General features: G+C 29.3%; 5 protein-coding genes and 1 long non-coding RNA gene across 8 annotated transcripts; 2 read left to right on the plus strand and 4 right to left on the minus strand.

Annotated features, from left to right (window-relative positions):
- Window positions 1–626: 626 nt before the first annotated feature.
- On the minus strand, window positions 627–2,953 carry LOC118067184 (mitochondrial import receptor subunit TOM40 homolog 1-like). Of its 2 annotated transcripts, XR_004690333.1 has the most exons (7): window positions 2,585–2,953; window positions 2,363–2,477; window positions 2,035–2,288; window positions 1,772–1,933; window positions 1,530–1,679; window positions 1,102–1,410; window positions 627–883 (listed from the first exon to the last, which is right to left on the minus strand). XR_004690333.1 is itself a non-coding variant. In XM_035083804.1 (6 exons), exons 1-6 carry the CDS (start codon window positions 2,748–2,750, stop codon window positions 1,271–1,273), a joined length of 987 nt encoding a protein of 328 aa, XP_034939695.1. In that variant the 5' UTR covers window positions 2,751–2,953; the 3' UTR covers window positions 1,051–1,270. The 2 variants fall into 2 exon arrangements, 1 of the variants encoding a protein (XP_034939695.1); XM_035083804.1 differs by lacking the exon at window positions 627–883 and having other exon boundaries at window positions 1,051–1,410.
- A 572-nt stretch (window positions 2,954–3,525) lies between these two features.
- On the minus strand, window positions 3,526–9,152 carry Gclc (glutamate--cysteine ligase). 2 transcript variants are annotated; one of them, XM_035083803.1, is made up of 8 exons: window positions 9,028–9,152; window positions 8,801–8,953; window positions 6,345–6,454; window positions 6,088–6,273; window positions 5,537–5,709; window positions 5,221–5,438; window positions 4,741–5,109; window positions 3,526–4,616 (listed from the first exon to the last, which is right to left on the minus strand). In XM_035083803.1, exons 2-8 carry the CDS (start codon window positions 8,948–8,950, stop codon window positions 3,924–3,926), a joined length of 1,899 nt encoding a protein of 632 aa, XP_034939694.1. In that variant the 5' UTR covers window positions 8,951–8,953; window positions 9,028–9,152; the 3' UTR covers window positions 3,526–3,923. The 2 variants fall into 2 exon arrangements, with proteins under 2 accessions (XP_034939694.1, XP_034939693.1); XM_035083802.1 differs by having other exon boundaries at window positions 8,801–9,088.
- A 439-nt stretch (window positions 9,153–9,591) lies between these two features.
- RpLP0 (ribosomal protein LP0) lies at window positions 9,592–11,829 on the minus strand. The gene is made up of 5 exons (XM_035083805.1): window positions 11,758–11,829; window positions 11,184–11,277; window positions 10,657–11,067; window positions 10,235–10,579; window positions 9,592–9,829 (listed from the first exon to the last, which is right to left on the minus strand). Exons 2-5 carry the CDS (start codon window positions 11,235–11,237, stop codon window positions 9,689–9,691), a joined length of 951 nt encoding a protein of 316 aa, XP_034939696.1. The 5' UTR covers window positions 11,238–11,277; window positions 11,758–11,829; the 3' UTR covers window positions 9,592–9,688.
- A 353-nt stretch (window positions 11,830–12,182) lies between these two features.
- On the plus strand, window positions 12,183–13,969 carry epsilonCOP (coatomer subunit epsilon). The gene is made up of 3 exons (XM_035083806.1): window positions 12,183–12,344; window positions 12,719–13,207; window positions 13,304–13,969. The coding sequence occupies exons 1-3, from the start codon at window positions 12,192–12,194 to the stop codon at window positions 13,610–13,612; spliced, it is 951 nt and encodes a 316-aa protein (XP_034939697.1). The 5' UTR covers window positions 12,183–12,191; the 3' UTR covers window positions 13,613–13,969.
- Window positions 13,970–14,256: 287 nt separating this feature from the next.
- LOC118067207 (uncharacterized) lies at window positions 14,257–15,697 on the minus strand. Its single transcript, XM_035083835.1, has 2 exons — window positions 15,520–15,697; window positions 14,257–15,444 (listed from the first exon to the last, which is right to left on the minus strand). The coding sequence occupies exons 1-2, from the start codon at window positions 15,574–15,576 to the stop codon at window positions 14,257–14,259; spliced, it is 1,245 nt and encodes a 414-aa protein (XP_034939726.1). The 5' UTR covers window positions 15,577–15,697.
- Window positions 15,698–18,403: 2,706 nt separating this feature from the next.
- On the plus strand, window positions 18,404–20,236 carry LOC118067189 (uncharacterized). Its single transcript, XR_004690336.1, has 3 exons — window positions 18,404–18,470; window positions 18,574–18,721; window positions 19,401–20,236. It is a non-coding gene; the product is annotated as an uncharacterized lncRNA (long non-coding RNA).
- The last annotated feature ends 430 nt before the right edge of the window (window positions 20,237–20,666 follow it).

The following is a 20,666-nucleotide window of genomic DNA, read 5'->3' on the forward strand; positions in this document are numbered from 1 at the left end:
TTAATTATAAGTTACATTCAACTTCAATTGATATTTTCTCACTCAAACTTAGTATTTAATTTGTCAACATTTTGTATTTTAGCAGTTAAATAATATTTATTTCAAGTTTCTATTGTTATTCACATAAACAATAACTTAATTCAAATTTATTCTTTTTTTCATTGATTAAAAAAAATCATTTCTACTTCTGTTAAATATTTTTACTAAAAACTCTTATTTTAATTAAAATGAATGCATTGTTCTTTAATGTGTAAAAGGAATTTATAATAATGATGACGATCGACAAACAATTTTCATTTTTCTTACTCGAAAGTATTTTCATGGTTCATTAAGTAAAGAGAAAGAAAATATGACCACTTGATGTATGTTATTGTATATGGACTGTAATGTTTCTAGGCATACACGAGAGTTGCGCGAAAAGTCACGACAGTGTATTGTAAGCATTGAAATCACCTTAGATGTTTTAGAATGGTAATTTTAAATGCTCTTGCAACTATACTATTTTTCAAGTGCTTCTATACGAATTAATAATTTTTTCTCCAGCCAACGAATTTCATAAATATTCATGATTTTATAAAATATATAAACAAAATTGTGAATAATATTAAGAATAAGTGGTTCTTATTCGACATTTATTGCAGTAAAATGAAATTTATTCCAGTTACACACTAGTAGCAGACAAACTAAACAATAAACAATATTTAACCATCATATAAACTAAATAAAAACTGAGACTTTGCATTATACCATACCAAGTAACAGAAATTTTTTTTTAATATATATATATATAATATATTTTTAATACATGCAATCGCATTTGCCTATTGTAACTGTACAATGGAGATCAATGAATTTTTCCAGTTCATAATTGTTAAAAAAATTACTGTAAACAAATGCAAAAAAAAGTTTAAAATGAAATATAGTACATTATTGATCAATAACAAAAAAATTGAATTAAATTAATTCAATTACTTTTATTGTACAATATTAGATTATCTTGTTGCTTATTTATTTGGATCATCTGTTATTTAAATTTAATTCAAATAAATGCATGGTTCATAATTTTTTATACTGAACAACAAAATACTAAAATGTACTTACAGGTAGCGCGAATGTAATCTTCTGATCTTTAATCCGCAACAAGTTTAATGTTCTATTGAACATTTCAACAATTCAATATCTCGTATCATACAACGTCAAAGTATTTTTTTTATTTCTATTTAATTTAATAAAATTCTCAATAGAAGAATTTTATATTAATTTCAATGATTTAGCCAATAATTAGACCACAACCAAGTTGGAAATGGCCTTTGGAGTGATTTAAGAGACCACTGAGAGCAAATGAGAAAGGAAGTGGTTGTAATTTTTTCTCTAAAACTGCTCCTACTGTCCAATTAGAATCGATGCTCCCTGAAATAATATAAAAAATACATGCTCATTACATACGTGAAATAAAACAAATATTTAAAGACCAACTATCTCAATGAATACCAAATTCAATTGATTACAATCGAACTCAAAATATTTACCTCTATATATTATATCGGCTTTCGGTAAATCAATCTGATAGGCTATTGTAGCTGTTGATTCTTGCATTCGAGAATTAACTTCCAATTCTACGCCAATTTGCAATTGTTGACTAGCTCTTTGATGGAAACACAAATGACAACTTGCTGGACCTATTCGCAATAAATATTAATTGATTATCCAGGTATTTAATACACAAGCAATTCGATGCTATCTATTGAATTATTACAAATAAATTACGTACCTAAACTGGCGCTAATTGTTGAATCTCCATTTGTATATCGGCCTACGAGAGAAGCTACAGCAATGGATCCACCAGGAATACCGTAGCCTCGTTGATATGCAAGTTCTCCTCCAAGGGCTAATGCTGGAGTGACATTCTGGAGGTAATGTGCAACCATAACACCTGGAATATTGATTTACAAAGTTGATAAATTTGAAAGATTTTAGTCTTATGTATCATCTTGACTTATTATAAAACTTTCGAAAAATAAGTTTAATAATTACCAGAGCCATTGATGATATCGGGATTAGCTACCGTTAAAGAAGCAGTAAAAGTGTCTCCACGATAATCAGAAGTCATTTGAACTGCGGTGAATTTACTTCGCTGTACTTGTGTGGCCATTTTTGCCTTCAATCGTGGATGAAATTGATGTACAATATTAGCATTAAGATTTCCACTAGATTCTATATCTCCTAAAAGTACTGGATAAGCTTCTGTTGGTGATGTTTGTTTGGTTCCTACAAATGTTGCTCCGAATCTATAAATATCAGATAACAGTCAATTTTTTATCTATTTGCAGATATTTTTATAAAATATATTAATGAATTATACTTGTATCCTGATTTGATAACAGAGCTCATCGAAATGGTATGAGATATTTGAAAATGATTGCTAAGAGCTTTGTTGACCATGAGTTTAGCCCCTTCAAAATGCGTTGGAAAAACATCTAAAATCAAATAATTCTTGATTAATCATTGTGCTTATTAATTATTTCTATTTATTGCTTAACCGAATTAATCAATAAATGAGATACTATAATATTTAAATAACTACCTTTACAAAGCTTATGTAGTTCTTCCACTGTTCCAGGATTTTTTGATTTGTTTTCTGTATCCGATGGTGTATAACTACCCATTTGATGCTCTTTCGGTATATCTGGAGGTGTGAGAGTCGGCATTGCTGATGGAGGTGGTGCAGAAGCTGCATTTACGTTTCCCATTTTCGTAATTAAATTTGATAGTTTTTGTTATTAAGTTTAATTAAAGTCAAGTTAATATTTAACTTATTTTTTTAATATTTTTAGTTACTAAATTAATTAAACGAAATTCAACAATAAATTACACCGGAATAATCGTTTTTTCTAGATGAGCACATTTATCAGCAACGTGCATTTACGTGAGTCGCCATTTATAAAAAGACGCCATCTTTAAAATAAAATTGACTATCAACGCCTCTTGTGACAGTAATAGTAACTAATGCGTTTTTTCCGCTGAAATACAATTATATTTGAATTCTATTTTTTTTTTGTTATTTTTATAACAAAACATTTATTTAACCTAAAAGTTATGTAATTCAAATTTAAATTAGTAATCAATCTTAATTACATAAATGATATATTGATAATATGACAAATCATAAATTAAATTTCTTTCTGTAAGCTTGATACCATTAAAATTGAACAATCATTTTAGTTCATTTAAAAAAAAGATATATTGAGACTAAAAAATTCATACCTCATATTTTGTTATTTTACATTTATTACTCAGCAAAAATATAGTTACAGTTATTTCAATAGTATATTAAAATTATTACTTGATGTAGAAATGCTGATTATAAAATCAATAGACGTGAACAAATAATATACCTGTAGTAAATAAGGCTTTTTTTTCAGAGTTTGCAATAAACTAATGTAAACAAGTTTCATCTCTTGAAAACACGTGAAAAACCTTCATATTCTATTAATCACCCAATCATAATTAAAGCTATATAATTAATTCATTTTGAAAAGTTAAACTCCATTACATCATCACCCGAATTTTCACGGGTACATTAGTAATAGCAATAATTCATTAACTGTACATAAAAAATTCAATAAAAATAAAATGCTGTAATTCATAATTGATAAAAAAAATTATAGTCTTAAAGACATTATAAAGTATTCTAGTTGTTAACTGAAAAAAAGTATATTAACTTCATCAATAATTTCATTGATCTACGAATTATTAAATTTCTTATAAAGTTAGACCCTTGCTTGAAGCTTTTAAATTATTGTTTAAACACTACTTGACATCGTAAAAAATCGATTGAACAAATGTCTGAGGTAGACAATATTTATCTATAAATTAAAAATTCCAATACTATTGTTTTCTTCAATTCGATAATTACATTGTGGTTATTTAATAGCATTAACAATTGCAGTGGGAACTGATTCTGTAGTTTTTGAAGTTGTACAAAATCCTAATAATTCTGGACAAGATTGAACACCTGTTTGTATGTCATATACTTTTTTGAGTATATCGTAATTTATTTGTTCTGTAATTTTAGCATCTTTTTTATAATCTGGATGAGTAGTAATTTGTTTTCTAAGCCATGAAGCTGTAGTCATTAATTTACCAGCAGCTCGTTTTTGAATGAGTTTTAAGTATCTTTGCACAGTACAATGAGTATCAGCATCAATATTCATATTATTCAAATAAGACACAATAAGTGGCATTAAACCAACAAAAACACCATCTTTTCCATTAATTATTTCATTAACAGTAAATTCTCCATACTCTTCTTCTATTGATTGACTTTTATCGGCAGTGGAAGTAATATCTTTTCGAAACCAAAACTTTTCAGTATTAACAGCATCTCGTTTTACTCCTCGAGTCATATTTTCCTCGACTTTACTGATTGGTATTAGGAGATTTAGGTTGTAGCTCAAAATAACTCTAGATAGAAGTACAATGAAACAAACAAGAGCAGCATTCTCGAAATCTGTAAGTTGTACATCACAAGGACGGAATTCGACTCTCCATCCAATTGACGAGTTAGGTGGAGGTGGTTTGAATCTCATAGATTGCCAATTAGTTGATTGAATGTTCTAAAATCATGAAAAAAATAAACCAAATGAAAGCTTTCGTCTTGCTGGTAAAATCAAATTACCAAAAGTACTAGTATAAACAACAAAATCTTATTAAAATAAAAAAAATTAAACATTATTTTACCTCAAAGTGATTGGTATCTACTTCGTCGTCCTGATCCAGTTGCGTTGACATAAGACATACACAATCTCTAATAAATAAGTGTGCGACATGTTGAGCAAGAAGCCTGTCTATTCCATTGTCTAGCAATTGTTTGAAGACTTCTTCATCATACAACAGAGGGACATCATTGTATTTAGCACCCTGTTCGCTGAGATATGATTCAACAGCCCCGTATCTCGAAGTTCTTATTTTCCGTTCATTTTCTTTAAGTGGTTCAAGACCTCGTTCACCTCTGGTTCGACAATCTACTGAGTTGGAAATTACAAACCATCGGCCATCGATGTCCGTGAGGTGTCCACGATACACCGGACACGCAGCTGTCAAAGCCAACTGTTTGAACGTTGAATAAACATTTTGTTACCTATTGTTAACATTGATCAACTTTTTATTCAAGAAAAAATATAAATTTCTCGGAATTTTGTTCCAAGACAAAACACTAACCATGATGGGACAAAAGGGAGTCAATTGGTCGTAGAGAGTTCGAGCTTCTTGGATGTTACTTGCTTGGAATGTCACTTGTAAGCAACAACAACCCATTCCAAATCCCATTGCATCCATGTAAACATGATCATCTTTGGCAACTTTTTCACTCGATCCATCATCTCCCAATGCTCTTAAATCTTCTCTAAAAGGACTTGGAACATTTTCATCTTTATAGACTGCAAAATACATGGATTTATAAATTAATAAAGCTTGTTAAAACTACACACAAATAGATTGATTAGCTAATTTGTCTATTTATCTTTCGAAAACTCACTTGGAACATTAATGATGACTTTTTCACCTCGACGCTGCCTAATATTTGTTGCCAAAGTTTTAAATCTAGGATGACCAGGAAATACTGCATCATCAGAAAGAAATAGACTTCTCTGATACCCAGAGTTTGGGGTTGGTTTCGACGTTGGATCAGTTGAATTTGGACATCCCAATCTTTAAAAAAATTTTAATTCAATCAAATTAAATTGAAATCGGAAATTTTGTGAGGAATACGATGGTGTAGGTAAAAAATGTTTGGCACCCATAGGGGGGAATAAATCGCGACCCCCTCCCTCCCCCAATCGCGAATTTCTCGATTTCTAACGTAGATATAAAAAAAAGTTTTAAATAAAAGTTGTTCAGAATGTAATTTTAATTGCAAAAGTACTGAACACTTTTCTTCATATCTATGATAGATAAAAAGTTATTCACGACTGAAGCGAAATTTCCGATCTAGTGATCTATAAATCATTAGTTTGGCCTTCGAGAATGAAAATTATCCAATTTCCCTCATTTGACTGGACTAATCAGTGATTTGTTATCAGTACATACCTCAAGAAATTAGTGAATGTAATAATTCTTTCATTAGGTTGTAATTGTTCCATTGCTTCCTGACGACGATATTTCATATTTGCTTCGACAATATTAAAATGAGCTGATAGTCCACCATAAGGTTGTCCTGGAGTACTTTCGATCATGTAAGCACCAAATTCAGGCCGCCATAGACATTTAACTCCACTGAAAAAAATCCATTCAATTTTAAATGGAATTTTCTAATCCATACATCAACGATTTAATCTTCAATTTACCTTGGATCAGCTTCTTCTTTTTCATTAAGTTTTGCTAAAATTTCGTCCGACCGCAAGCTGAGTTTAGCTGTTTTGTTGTTATCATCAAATTTGATTATCATATATTCAACCTTCAACATAAATAAAAAAAGATTTTTAGTTTATAAATAAAAATAAATTTAGTAAATTAAATTAGTTATAAATTAAATGTAAAGTGTTACTTTTTATCAGCAATATGTGTTAAATCATCATGTTGTGTAACTGCTAATTGCGCAATAGAGTGCAAAATTGATAAAACATCGACATAATAATATGGTTTATTTAAAAAAAAAAAAAATACTACATAATGATTGGAATTAGTGTCTATTGTATAATATATTATTCTGATAGTTTAACCAGAAATTTTTAAAGGCAAGATTGTTTGGAATTATATTCAACTCGAAGAACAAAAATAATGCAGTAACAATTTAAAGAATAAAATTATAATTAATTTAAGAACAACAAGTATGTATTTAAAAATATTGGTCTAGTGATCTGGATGCTACCCAAAAGATCCACACGATCAACTTCCCAGTGGGAGACATGAAAAGATTTCTCTCAATACTGGCAAAAGTTTAGAATTCTTTAATTGCTATTTTCGTTTTTTATGAGACCATCTTATCATATTTTTTATACAAATATTCCAAACATGCAATAAGGTTAAATATTATTTAAAAGATGTTAAGATTCTGTATTAATAAATAGTATGATTTATAAATTAGTTTTTGGACTCTGCATAAAAAATGGCTGGACTGATTTTATCGAAAACCTAATCAGTTTTAAGCTGCAATTGGTCCCACATCGATATCATTTTTTGTTCTCAAGATAATCAAGACGAAAAATAATTCCAAACGCACATACACATGCTCAGATGTCTACTTAAAAACTGTTGTATTCAACTTTGGGGACCTTGAAACATAGAGATATGCCAAAATTTGGAATATGCAAAATTGGATCCATTAGAATAACATCCCACTGGGAAGTTGCAAATACAAAAAATCAAACAATGATTGCAACAATTAAAATTGAAGCTTAATAAAAAATTTTCTATATTATTTCACTGACATTGTTGATAGTATTATTGAAATTGTCATTTATTGAAAGTGATATTGATACTTTAATGACGTCAATGTACGAAGAACATAATTCTTCATAACACTGAAGTGTCTTTTTACACATATCTTCTCGATTAAGCTTCATTAATAATCCGCTTATAGACATATCATGAAAAGGTATAATCTAAACTTGAATTTATATTTTCCGAGTGAATTGTAATCATAGAAAAGTATATTGGAGTTAGAAAATTATGAAGCTACATTTGTGATTTTTTTTACAGGAGATGATATTTGATAGACTGTATCTATACCTAAAACCAGCTTTAAGATTTCAAGGCTGTTCTACAAGGTTATACGATTATTGTTGATATATGTAAATGATGAGCATTCCAGTTTTTCTTTAAAATTTGTTTTCTTTTTCTTCCTACCAGGTATTATATTCAAGTCCAATATAAGCTTTAAATAATAATGACAATCTTGCTGTACAGTTAATTCTGATAAGAATTAATATGATTTATTTTTTGATGAATCATTGAAGCTATTATCAGATTAAGATAAATAAATATAAATAATATCAAAACATCTCATCTATTTATCTTGTTTAATGATATCTGAAAATTAATAATTAAAGTTGCTTCTATAATGGTTTATTTAGTCAAGGTTGATTAAATGTTTATTCTTAGTTTTTTCTTTTGCAGGAATTGAAGGATATATTAAACTTCCTTTATGATTATTTGTGGTGAAATAGTGAATTCAATTTTTCATAATAAAATTGTTATGCTTGACACAAATTTTTTCTTAGAAATTCTATTTTCTAAGACATAGAAATAATATACAATTAAATAGAAAATTATTGGAGTACAAATTACAGAAATAATTTGTTTGCTTTGAACACACACTTAGTATGGATTATTAATTTTTTTTTTATTACCCAATTATTGCAATCACGTTTTAGAACATAATGAGTTAATGTTATATATTATTATGATATAAACCTTAGCAAAAAAAAAAAGATATCCATATTTTTCTAAATGTGAAGGGTAACAATAAATATTCTATACAGAGTGTATAGCTCTAAAAATATCGAAATTGAATATTTTCCAAGCATTACATTAAACTCCTTACTGATATAACCTCTATTAATATTACTTAAATACTTTATGATTCAATAGTCTGATTTTTTCCGGTCACACGGAATTATTATACTTTGTTTTTTCAATTTTTTATTGCGAGATCTAGGTTACGATAATAATTACTACCATACTACCTGACTTTACACATCGAACTGCATTATTTAGATTGAAAAAGATGCTTGGAAATTTATTTATTGAAATAAAGTAAATTAATTTTAATAATGAGATATTATAAGAGTAAATAATTTACCTCGTCTCCCCATTTTAAAACATCTCCTTGTCGATCTCTCAGTTTTTTATATAAATTAATAAACTGAATGATTCCATGTTTTTTCACGTGTTCTGACAATTTTTTCGTCTCTTCCCATGAGAGTGGTTCACCCTCAGTAAGTAAACCCATGACCTATTGAATAATAATTCAAATAAGTTTCAAATGACAATTATGAGAACTTATCAAAATACACGAATGAAAATTACTGATCACAAGCCTTATGAACGTCTCTACATGACGTTCAGGCATAAACTATCGACGTTGAACCATTACTTGGCGTTTTTCTAGGCAGTCCCATGACCGCTTGCGATAAGAGAAGCCACCACTCAACAGTTTTACTTCCTCGAATCTAATAAAAGTTGACTTTACGTTCATAACAATTGATTTTGAACACATTTTATGTACTAAAGATAGAATGATTATTTTTCTAATAATTTGAATATTTATTATCAATGGATAATGTAAACAAACAATATACTCATAATATACTTTACTGAGATATTTCAATATTTTATCATTTCATGTGTAATATTTTTATGGATATAAAATGAACGATAATTATCTATGTTAGTAGTTGCTCATCTCGCTAGTTATATTTATAAAATTATCCTATTTTAACCTTCGAACAATATTTACGTCAATTTTTTTATTCAGGAATAGAGCAACTATTTTTCAGGAATATGATGGAATATATTTTAGAATTATTTCTATTTTATGGAACTTTTTAAATTTAGATGTTCTGAAAAGGAAGAAAGAATAAGATAAAAATGTTTTTTTATATTTTTGCTTTATTCGGACGTCAGTACAAAGCGTCAATAGCAAATTCTTCCAAAAATAGTACGTTTGAGACCATGAAAGCAGTCAAATTTAATCAAAGAGACCAAAGCCCATGACATCATCTTCAGAATCAGAGTCATCTTTCTTTTCGTCTTTCTTCTCAGCTGCTGGTGCTGCGGCAGGAGCAGCAGCTGCAGCGGGTGCAGCAGCGACTGCGAATTTGCTTGGGTCCTGAAAAAATAATCATTTAATTAATTCATTGTGGCTGTCCAAGTTCATTTAAATGGTACTTGTTTAATTAGACGAGATAGTTGTAAGTTTTATTGACTTAATAACTAGAAGTCAGACTTCGTTTTTGACGTATCTTTCAATTTAGATATAATTTTATTTCTAATAGTTGAATGTAATCTGATATCTTTATACATATATCATTTCTATCATTTATATAATTAATAGCAGTTAACCTTGCATGTTTTTCTTTGATGAACGATTAATAAAAAATAGAAAAATTAACCAACTAATTTGTCTCAATTTTTTTTTTTTTAAATTAATCATGAGATCTCATAAACACTCGCAATTCCGATCATTCAATTTTAATTTAAATTAAAAACCCATTAATTTAAACAGAATAAATACCTTGATGTATTCTTTGATAGTTGTTGCTTCAGCAAATTCAACTTCAGTAACTGCAGCAATAGCCAACAAGTTCTTGAATCCATTGACAATGCTGTGAGGAACACTGGCAACTGTTGGATAGCCAATGGCTAAACAAACAGCGGCTAAGTTAGCTACTCCAGCTAAGAATTTTTCGCGGAGATCTTCAGGTTTGATGTCAAGAATTTCAGGAGCAAAAATAGTGCCAGAGTCATAAACTTGTTCCACAATAAGACCGTATGAGAAGGGCGAGATGTTCAACATGTTCAGAAGGGTAGCTTCTGAAGCACCAACTCGATCTCCAGGTTTCAAAATGTGGACATCGTTCTGGAAAAATTTGAGATTATTAATTTGAAAAAGAAGTTTTTATTTGAGCTTTTAAAAATGAGTTTAAAAATACTCACGATAATTTCAATAGTACCCTTGGAAATCTTGGTGGGGATACTGAGAGCTTGGAAGAAAGAAGTCTTTTCTGGACCTAATCCAGTATTTTGAGCAGGGATGACGACGCTCAAAGGTGCCATAGCACCAGCACGAGCTGGAGCACGTACTTTGTTTTCCAATAGCTTGTCTCTTACTTCAACAAGATCTCCGCGGGTAAAAACGAATCCAACGTTTCCACGAATATGAGGCAAAAGTTTCTCCAAAGCAGCATTGCGTTCAATGTGACCACGGATTGCTTTACGCATCATGGTGTTTTTACCCATTAAAACGACTGCGTTTCCACGTAGAGACATACGAATTTGCTGCATCTGCTTTGAGCCGACATTGTCCGCGCCCACAATAAAGCATTTTGGGTAATCTTCAAGAAGTTGCTAGAATAAAATATTTTTCATTAGTCTAAATATTTAAAAAACTTGTACAATTTCTCCAATGATCTCAATTATTCTTCATTTTTCATATACATACAAATATTTATCAATATTCTTACGATAAGTTTGGTGAAGTAGTTTGACTTCCAGGTTGCCTTGTCCTCCCTACCCATCTTGGTGTGAGCGTAGGGATACCTTACGGAAATTTAAGGACTGAAAAAAAATTAATTTACTGTTAAACAAGTATTTGTAATTCATTGAATTTTTTAGTTATTTTATCTCATGACTCAGACTGCATTTCTGTGCTGTTTTCAACAATCATGTCGACATGCAGTTGGGTTCAGCTATTGCTAGCTCTGCATGGGAACCGACATTTTAGACGCGTGAAATTATCATCATTGATAGAAATATTTATGCAACAATTAGTTTTTTGTATAACATTATGATTTATTTAATAAAACCTTTTTATCATTTTTAGACTAAATGAACGCAAGCGTTATGTGGCACGTGTAACTTAACCTCCATAGTTTTTGATTATTTGATATTTAATATCAAAAAAGTTGTAAATACACGACTTTTCAATGTGAATTAGTCAAAAAATGATATTAAAATTCAATTAATTCTATTTTTTTTTTATTAGAAAATATTTTTTTGTTCGATTACATGAAAATATTGAAGAAAAAAAAAACTCACCTCAACAGAAGAATGGGCGTAAATGGAGAAGGAAACGGAAGCGCAGGAACGCCATGACGCTTTTTCGATGAGGGCGTTTACGTATGTAACGACATGCGCATAACATACTGCGCAGGAACTCTGTTGCGCATGTGTTGAATTATAAAAAATAATAATTATAAAAAAACATTTCAAAAATTTTTGGGTTATACTTGAGATTATAATTCAACTCAATAATAATTCTATGAATAGATTTATTTTATTAATTTTTTAATAACAATTTACATATTAAATAAATATCATAAAGTATCATATTTTACTGGATAATTATACAATTTCTCACAACAGTTGATCACGCGTTCAAACTGGTTATATTGCGCGCCATATTGTTGCGGTCGTTGTCGCTTCAATCGGTTGTAAATTCATGAAACATGGAATTGGAACAAAATTAAAAAATGTCAACAAAAGAAACTTTGGCTTCGGAACATCTACAACTTGTCAACATGGCACGTCAGCAGCAAGTTGATGTGGACGAATTATTTGATGTAAAAAATCACTTTTACATTGGAAATTATCAACAATGTATCAACGAAGCTCAGAAAATAAAGGTGAATATTATTTATTTAGTAAATGACATTATAGGTTATCGGTTTTTTTTTTTAAATTGTGCCTTTTAGTTTTTTTAATGCAGTGTCCATGCGGTACCTACTTTTTTTGTACATATAAACACGAAAAATTTTTTTTTCTAAATATCGATATCCTGTCGCATCAAATTAAATGTTTATTATTTAAATAACATATATTAATTTTACATGTAACTATTTATTTTGCAAGCTTTGTCGATCTAGATTTGCATGGGAGTAAACGTTCTTCAAACGCACATTTGAACTTAATGTCTTTTAATCAATTATGAAAGTTTTGCTTAAATGTTATTAATTTTATTTTTCTTTAGTGCTTTAGTTAATTTATTTATTATTTTTAGCCTTCGTCCCCAGATGTTGCACTAGAAAGAGATGTATTTCTATACAGAGCTTACATCGCTCAAAGAAAATTCAGGGTGGTATCAGATGAAATAATTCATTCAACACCACCTGAATTATATGCTTGCAAAGTATTGGCGGAATATTTTGCATCACCAAATAATCGAGAAGCTATTGCAACAGAATTCGATCCAATTACTAAGAATCCTGTTCAAGGACATACTTATCTTACAATAGTAGCAGCAACGATTTACTATCATGAAGAAAATTTAGAATCTGCACTTAAGGTTTTACAAAATAGCACTGATTTAGAATGTATGGCATTGACATTGCAAATTTATTTGAAAATGAACAGACTAGATCTTGCAAAAGAAGAGTTGAAAGCTATGCAAGAAAAAGATGATGATGCTACTTTAACACAACTAGCTCAAGCTTGGATAAATATTAGCAGTGGTGGAGATAAACTTCAAGATGCTTATTACATTTTCCAAGTAAGAATACTTACAATTTTATTTATTATAATTCAATATAATACTATTTTATAACTTGAGTATTGTAATATTTATTCTCAATTATATATATTATAGGAAATGATTGATAAATATTCGAGCACGAGTATGTTATTAAATGGTCAAGCTACTTGTTTCATTGGTCAAGGGAAATACGAAGAAGCAGAAAGTGCTTTACAGGAATCTTTGGATAAAGACAGTAATAATCCAGATACTCTTATTAATATGATTGTTTTATCACAACACATGGGGAAACCACCTGAAGTTGCTAATCGTTATCTAAGTCAGCTTAAAGATTCCAATTCAGATCATCCTTTTGTAAAGGAATTTCTACAAAAAGAAGTCGAATTCCAAAAACTTCGTAATCAGTACTCTCTTTCTGCTTGAAATTGCAGTAAAAACAAAATGTATTCTGATTAGTATGGAGCATTTAACTTCAAAATCAACATATGATGTAACAACAAAATTGCTGCCATTTTATAATCATATTTACACTTAAAAGAATAAAAATTTAGTATTCGATTAAAATAATAACTTGTTTACTCCAAAGAAAGGTGAAATAATAATTTGAAATATCACAAAAAAATTGCTGTAGATTGTGATGAAACTCTAGCTTTGTATCTAATTACTTTTAAATTTATAATTTTTAGAAATTAAGGTAATACGAACAATAATTGTTAATTTTTTTAATTATACGATATATTCATTGCAAAATGAAGTCAAATAAAATATAAACAGAAAGTATAAAATGAAGTTTACTCTAAGTAAGACAATATAAATTTAGAAAAAAGTATTAAATAATATTTAATGGTCTTTTTTTGTACAGGTGAATTTTCTTTTTGCATGATAAAATTTTTGGAGTACTTTAATATTACACAATGTTAAATAAAATAAAATCACGTGCGTTTATTACAAAAAATTTTTATATACATGACTATTATTTTATAAATTTAAACATAAAATTTAGACAGTTTAAGTTAATTATAAAATATGTTAAATTTATTTATAAACATAGTTGTAGTATTTACAACTTACTCAGGAATAGAATTTTTTTTATCAAAAACTACTATGATTTCCGTAGAAGATTTAGTTTCAGATCCTTTATCATTTACTTTTAATATATCATCTATAGGTATCTTATAACCATAATTCAAATCAGAAGTTGTAGAAATTACTCTTTCTGTAGATGCTAAAATTTCATTGGTAGAGTTTATATTTCTGGAATTCATGTGAGTCCATTCATTCAAAGTGGAATTATTTTCATTGGCTGTCATATTGGAGATCATCATTGTTTCATTTAATTTTGATGTTTCGTTTGTGATGTTTGACGTTAGATTGATCAAAGAGTATGAACTTTCAGGTTTTGGAGTGGAATGGACAGAAATAAAACTTCCACAACCTGGACAATTTTCAGCTGATGAGTTATTGGAAATTAAATTAGAATGTGAGTGAAAGTTTATATGTTTTTTAGCTCGATTATTTCGATCGTTTGATTGAATTATTCTCATTAAAAATGGATTAATTGGCTGAGAGTAGACAGAGTTTTGTCTCCCAGTAAAAGCTTGATTATTGAGTTCGATAAATTTATTTCTGAGTGCCTGTTCAGAGTTTTTAGTATCCTGAGTCTGATGAATTAGATTATTCGATACTGATGGTCTATAAAAGTATTCGTTCCTTGAAACTTGATTTGGTCCATCTCTTTGAGAATTGATACTGTTAAACGGTGGCTTTAAATTCAATCTAGGACTCACCCTTAGTATTACATATTCAGAAATCGATCTCAAATAAGGTTTAGTATATAAAGTTAGGTATGATCTAGAATATTTTTGTTGAGGGAAAAAAGGTTGCCCTGGATTAGGTTTAGGAGGTAAAATAAAATATGATATAGGATTCATTGGATAGCTGTTAAATGAAGGTTGCCTCTGAGATGTTTGATATGAGTTTTCAGTAAATGTGTTTGTAGAAACTGGAGCATGATTTCTTAGCAGAAGTTGATCATTAGGAGTGAAGTAATTTAGTTGATAAGGTCCACCAGAATTTCCAAGAGATTTTACTCCAAAAGGTGTATGATGATTCACGTATTCATTACTTGTTGGTATATGTGTAAAGATTAGGCCATTAGTAGCAGAAAACTTTTCTTGAGCATTGGGTTCATTTTTAAGTACTGAAGAAAAATGTGGGTTAAGAACTTCATCATTGGTAAGTATATTTTCTTTTCCCTGAAATTAATAGTTTTTATGACATTTTGGAATTAAAATTAATATAAAAGAAAATAATTATAAAACAATACTCACTTGACAATGTCGAATATTAATAAGAAAACCAATGAATAATATCTCTACAAACATCATATAGTGACAAAAATCTAATACACTACTTCACATTCATGTGTTTCAATTAAAATTTCACTTAACAGTGATTTGATTGAATGTAAAGTCAAGCTTTTTATAAGATCGGTCCAGGTATCGATGGTATGGCATTTTATACTTTCAAGTTTAATTTTAAATTTGATGCTTATTCATCTAAACCGTGACTAAAATACTATTGAGCAATAAACGGATGGAAAAAAAAAGGATTCAACTCATTGATAGAGTATTTAATAAACTAAAATACCATTAATTTCTGTGTGAATGCTACACTTATTTAGAGTAAAAAAGTTAAATGGATTATATAAAGGAGAATAGAAAATAAACTTTCCAAATTGTTTTTAAATAATTTTAGAAAATATACGCTGTTTTCTGTGAAAATCTAAATTGTGGTTAAAAACCACTTTTTTATAGATCAATTTCTACGATAAAAACAACAAGTCATTATTTTAAAAAATATCCAAAAATTTTCTACTTATTGACAAATTATATCATTTATTGATGTTCAACAAATTAATGATGTGAAAAAAACCGAAAAAATATTTAAATATTTACATTTCGCGCTAACTTATCTACATGTCTTATCTATTTTATCAGCAGTAACAGTATTATCGTTTATTGATAAAATATTTTTATTGACAGTAAATAATAGAAATTACGATTGTTTATTGATTTGATAAGTGTCAAGAAACAGATCTTTACTTATTTTGAAATATAATTAATAAATAAATACATAACCAAATAAATAAATACATAACCAATCTTTACTTGATAGAAGTCTTTAAATCTTTTTCTTTTTTACTTCCTCAATCAACTGCTTAATCAAAACAAATGTATTCTTATAAAATTAAAAAGAATTATTTTATTGTATTTAGGCTTTTAATAGATTGCAATAAACATAAATAGGTAAGTAAGTGTTGATCAATCCTAATTCAATCTCCAAATATGTTTTCACTAACAAAAAAGGAGAACGAATTTATGCACCAGAATGTAATAAAAATCGACTTACACGTTAACGGTTTATTCCTACAGATTCTATTAACCACCGTCATCCCCTCTACGTGTCGCTAAAAGTTTAATCAAAGTCAGATTAGCTCGCGAGCTTCAACAGAACGAAACCAAGGGGCGAAACTTGGAGATTGTACACTTTTATTAAACACGAGTTAGTCAGGGGTTGAGAAATCCTATTCATTGTTTTTTCAACTAACCTTACTTTCCTCTTAATTTATTCGCCTTCGTCTTCTTGATTCACTACCATTCTGTTATAAAGTTCTCCAAGTCTAATCATGGTATAACCTAATTTTTTACAACCAATAAATGTTATCTACTATTTCTTAAAAATAGAAATATTAAATGTTGAGGTTAAATCAGTTTTGATAGAGTTCTAAATAAATTATTCAGACGTTAAGAGTTCAGAAAATGAAGAATTGATAGGAAGTGATTCAATTCATGTTTCACCCCTATAATCCTTGAAGTATCATTCTTTGGATGTCACAGACCCTCCGTCTTAAAGGCGTCCCAAAGGGATCATTTGTGATACCAGGGTACATACACTATGTCTAGACCAAACTAGATCATCAATACAAACCATTTCATTATCTAAATGTCTTTATAAACTCGATAAAATCATTCTACTGATTTGATTGGATTAGTTGATGATATTCCTTAATACTTTATAAAAGACTTTTGGATTTATTTTCTAGGTATTAAGATAAATTTTTGAAATATTCAAAATCATCATTACCAATTAACTTATTTGATGTATTTTAAATACATCAAAAATGAAAAATGAATTTTACGTAAAATGGAAAAGCAATATCATTGTGAGGATGATCATTTGAGATTAAAAAATGATGAAAACTTTGATCTGAAGGTTAAAATCTTGAGGATGAGAATGCAAAGTTGTTGAGAAAGGCGGAGCAGGTTCATAGAGCCTTGAGGGCACCACGCCTATCAAACACGAACCTGTTGGAGAAAGCAAAAGTCTAGAAGAGGTCACACATGTGTAAAAAAAAAGTTGTAAGACAAGAGACAAATGAGTGCAGATCTTGGAATGATTTTTAATCAAGAAAAATCTTGAATAAATTAATGGAATCCATATGGAATGCTTACTCTAAATTTACAGGACATTTTTATCAATTGTCAAACAGTCACTGTGATGTTCATAGATAAATGTAAATAAAGTGAAAACGTTCCTGGATACTTTTCAATAAAGCGAAAATATTTGTTCTCATTTTTTATTCTTTTATGCTTGAGAAAGCAAAGGGTCAGAGTTATTTTCAAAGAGAGAAAGCAGGAGAAAGATTTATGTCAAAAGAAATAAAAATAAATCATTGACAGACGATAGTTTTAAATAATTCATCAAAAGTGAGGGGTGAAGATAGTGTAAATCAGTCGGGATCAGATGCAAATCAGATTCATTAGTGTTAAGCCAACAGGAGGGGGGTGGAAGTCTGCTGTCCGCGGCAACCCCTCGACATAACACACAAGCGGGGGTGTGTCAACCTCCAACTTTACGAAGCGTGGGAGTCGTTATTGCGTGGTTACATGCCTTTCTCTAGCTTCTATGGCTTTTATTCTTAGTACATTTCTCCCCATGATTTGGCATTGGACAAAACAGAGGAATTTTCTTGTCCAAGTCAGCTTCATTCTTTGAAAATTCACCTGTGTAAATATTTATCAAGCTCAAAGACATTACTAACATTTTTGCAAGGTTCATAATATTTATTAAGAAATTTCTCTAAGCAAACAAACCAAAAGCTATTGATTACCTATGTCTGGTATTGATTAGGTGTTGCTTTAAGCATACAGTTTACAATCAATACCATTCCACACTACTCCAAAACTTAAATAGTTCTGTTTCCAAAAATAATTTTGAGGTACTTAAGAAACTTTAACTGATTGATAAACAAAAATATTTATTTAATTAATTTATATTATTTTTATTTATATAAACATTAAAATGATTCTTTTTATTTCCAGAATTCCAACGTTTCCTTCAGATATACAAAGGCAAGATGTAACAATGCGATTATGTTTGAATCCAGAATTGTTTATGTAGACCAAGTCACCTCAGGAAGTGCTAGTTAATGCTAACAAGAAAATGAAAATTATACAGAATTTTTTTAAGGTAAGAAATATCAATAAGGTCGCGTGCGTCAGTGGATCCTAAGCAAACAAACCCTCAGTAGCGATCCAGAAACAGCAAAAAGTACAGTAGCAAAAGAGCTGATCCTTGGCAAAGAAAATAAATACGAAAGTCATAATATTCATTTAGATTTTGGATTAGTAAGTGGGGTAAAGCAAATAAATCTTCTCCCCTCAGAGAAGAAGATTATCAAATGATCTTCGAAGTATTTTTTAATGACATTAGTGCACGTGTTCAATCCCTGATATTAACAGGATTTAATATTAACACTGATGCATGAAGGGTTTTATTGTCTAAAAGTTTCATACAACCTCATAACGTTCATGTTTTACATTTTTAATTGAATCGTGGACGATTACTAGTTTTAATGTACATTAAGAAGATTGAACAGAGCCTACGTTTTTTGATATATATAGTCATCTCCATGAACAGAAAAATTTAATTATCATATTTATTATAAATAAATAATTATTAGATGCATCCTATTTTTCATAAATTATTAATAAAATGAAATATTAAGTTTATGATAAAGGAAATATCTTAAAAATTATAATAATAAATTAAAAAACGACTTAATAATTTGATCAAAATTAAAAAGTCAAATTTAGGATATCCATAGTTTTTTGAAGAAATGACAGGATTTGCTTATCTTTGTTTCTAGATCTGGTTCCGAGTGTGTCTAAAGCCGCGTGATCGTGGGCGTGGTTAAAGAGATTCAAATAATCTCCGACCGCATGAATATAAGGATATATTTATATTATAAGGATAGATATAACTTGAGTTAGTTTGGAGCAAAGAAAAGAAACAGAGATGCAATCTAACCGATCATTCCGTGGACCACCTCAAGTCTACTCTATTGTCCTGAACCTCGATGACAGGTCACTTTGTTCCAGGAAATAGATCCTTTCATTTGTTTGGCTTTGAATTCTTATATAAATCTTCTATTACGTTTTTTTCAAATTTAAATCATCTATTGATCAATTAATTAATTAATTTTTTTTTCAGCAATGCAGATAATTCGTTAGCTGAAGTAATAGACGGCTTCTTCAGGGTGTCAGGAATTAAACCAAGTAATCAGAGACGAAAGAATCCTGTAATCCAAAGACCTGTAATCCGTGTAAAGATCGGCAAACAAATCTTTCAAGTTTTTGCTTCCAAGCGTACCAAGATTTGTAGAATATCTTTTGGAATCTTTTTTCAAGCTTTGAGAGGATGCTTTTCACTTACCGAAAAGATCCTTATAATCCTAGTGCACACGAGTAGAGAGTAATGCTATATATTCTTGCTGTATATACACTTTGAGTGTAAGAAATCGGTTCTACAAAAAATCGCGACGCAAGCAAGAGGGTTAATCTCACCCCGGGTGCGGAAACTTCCGCCTCTCACAGCGGGAAACTCTTCCTTTAAGATTTTCTTTTTTTTGATACAAGAGGACGCTATTCATCTTATAAGAAGATTTTCAAAACAAAAATAAATTTACTCTAAGAAGTCGGTTTTGTCTAAATCTACAGTTTCTTTTTTACTCTTCTTCGTCAAATGGTAAGAAAATTTTATAAATAATATTAAATTTGTTATTAATTATCTCGTAAAAATTAGAACTAAAGAGTCATGTTTTTGGGCAACAGTCATTTACTTTCAAAACTGTAATAAATTAGTTTTAAAGTTGTGAAAAATTTTTCAATTGTGATCAGTAAGATTAATGAGCAGGATCAAATCCACTTGTAAACTTCTAATAAGATTGATGATGGTTTGACTTTATTGATGAATAATTATAAGAGCAGAAACTCACATTGTTGTTGTGATTATTATTAATATCATTTGTAGAAATCCGAAACGTATTTGTTAATGAAGAACTCCATGTTCACTTGACATACAGCTTTCAATCATTTGGTACACGTAATTAAAATATTGAATTCGCACACAAAGG

The sequence above is a fragment of the Chelonus insularis genome, unplaced genomic scaffold (genome assembly GCF_013357705.1).
Source record: "Chelonus insularis isolate UGA/USDA-ARS -01 unplaced genomic scaffold, ASM1335770v1 contig_36_pilon, whole genome shotgun sequence".
NCBI lineage: Eukaryota > Metazoa > Arthropoda > Insecta > Hymenoptera > Braconidae > Chelonus > Chelonus insularis.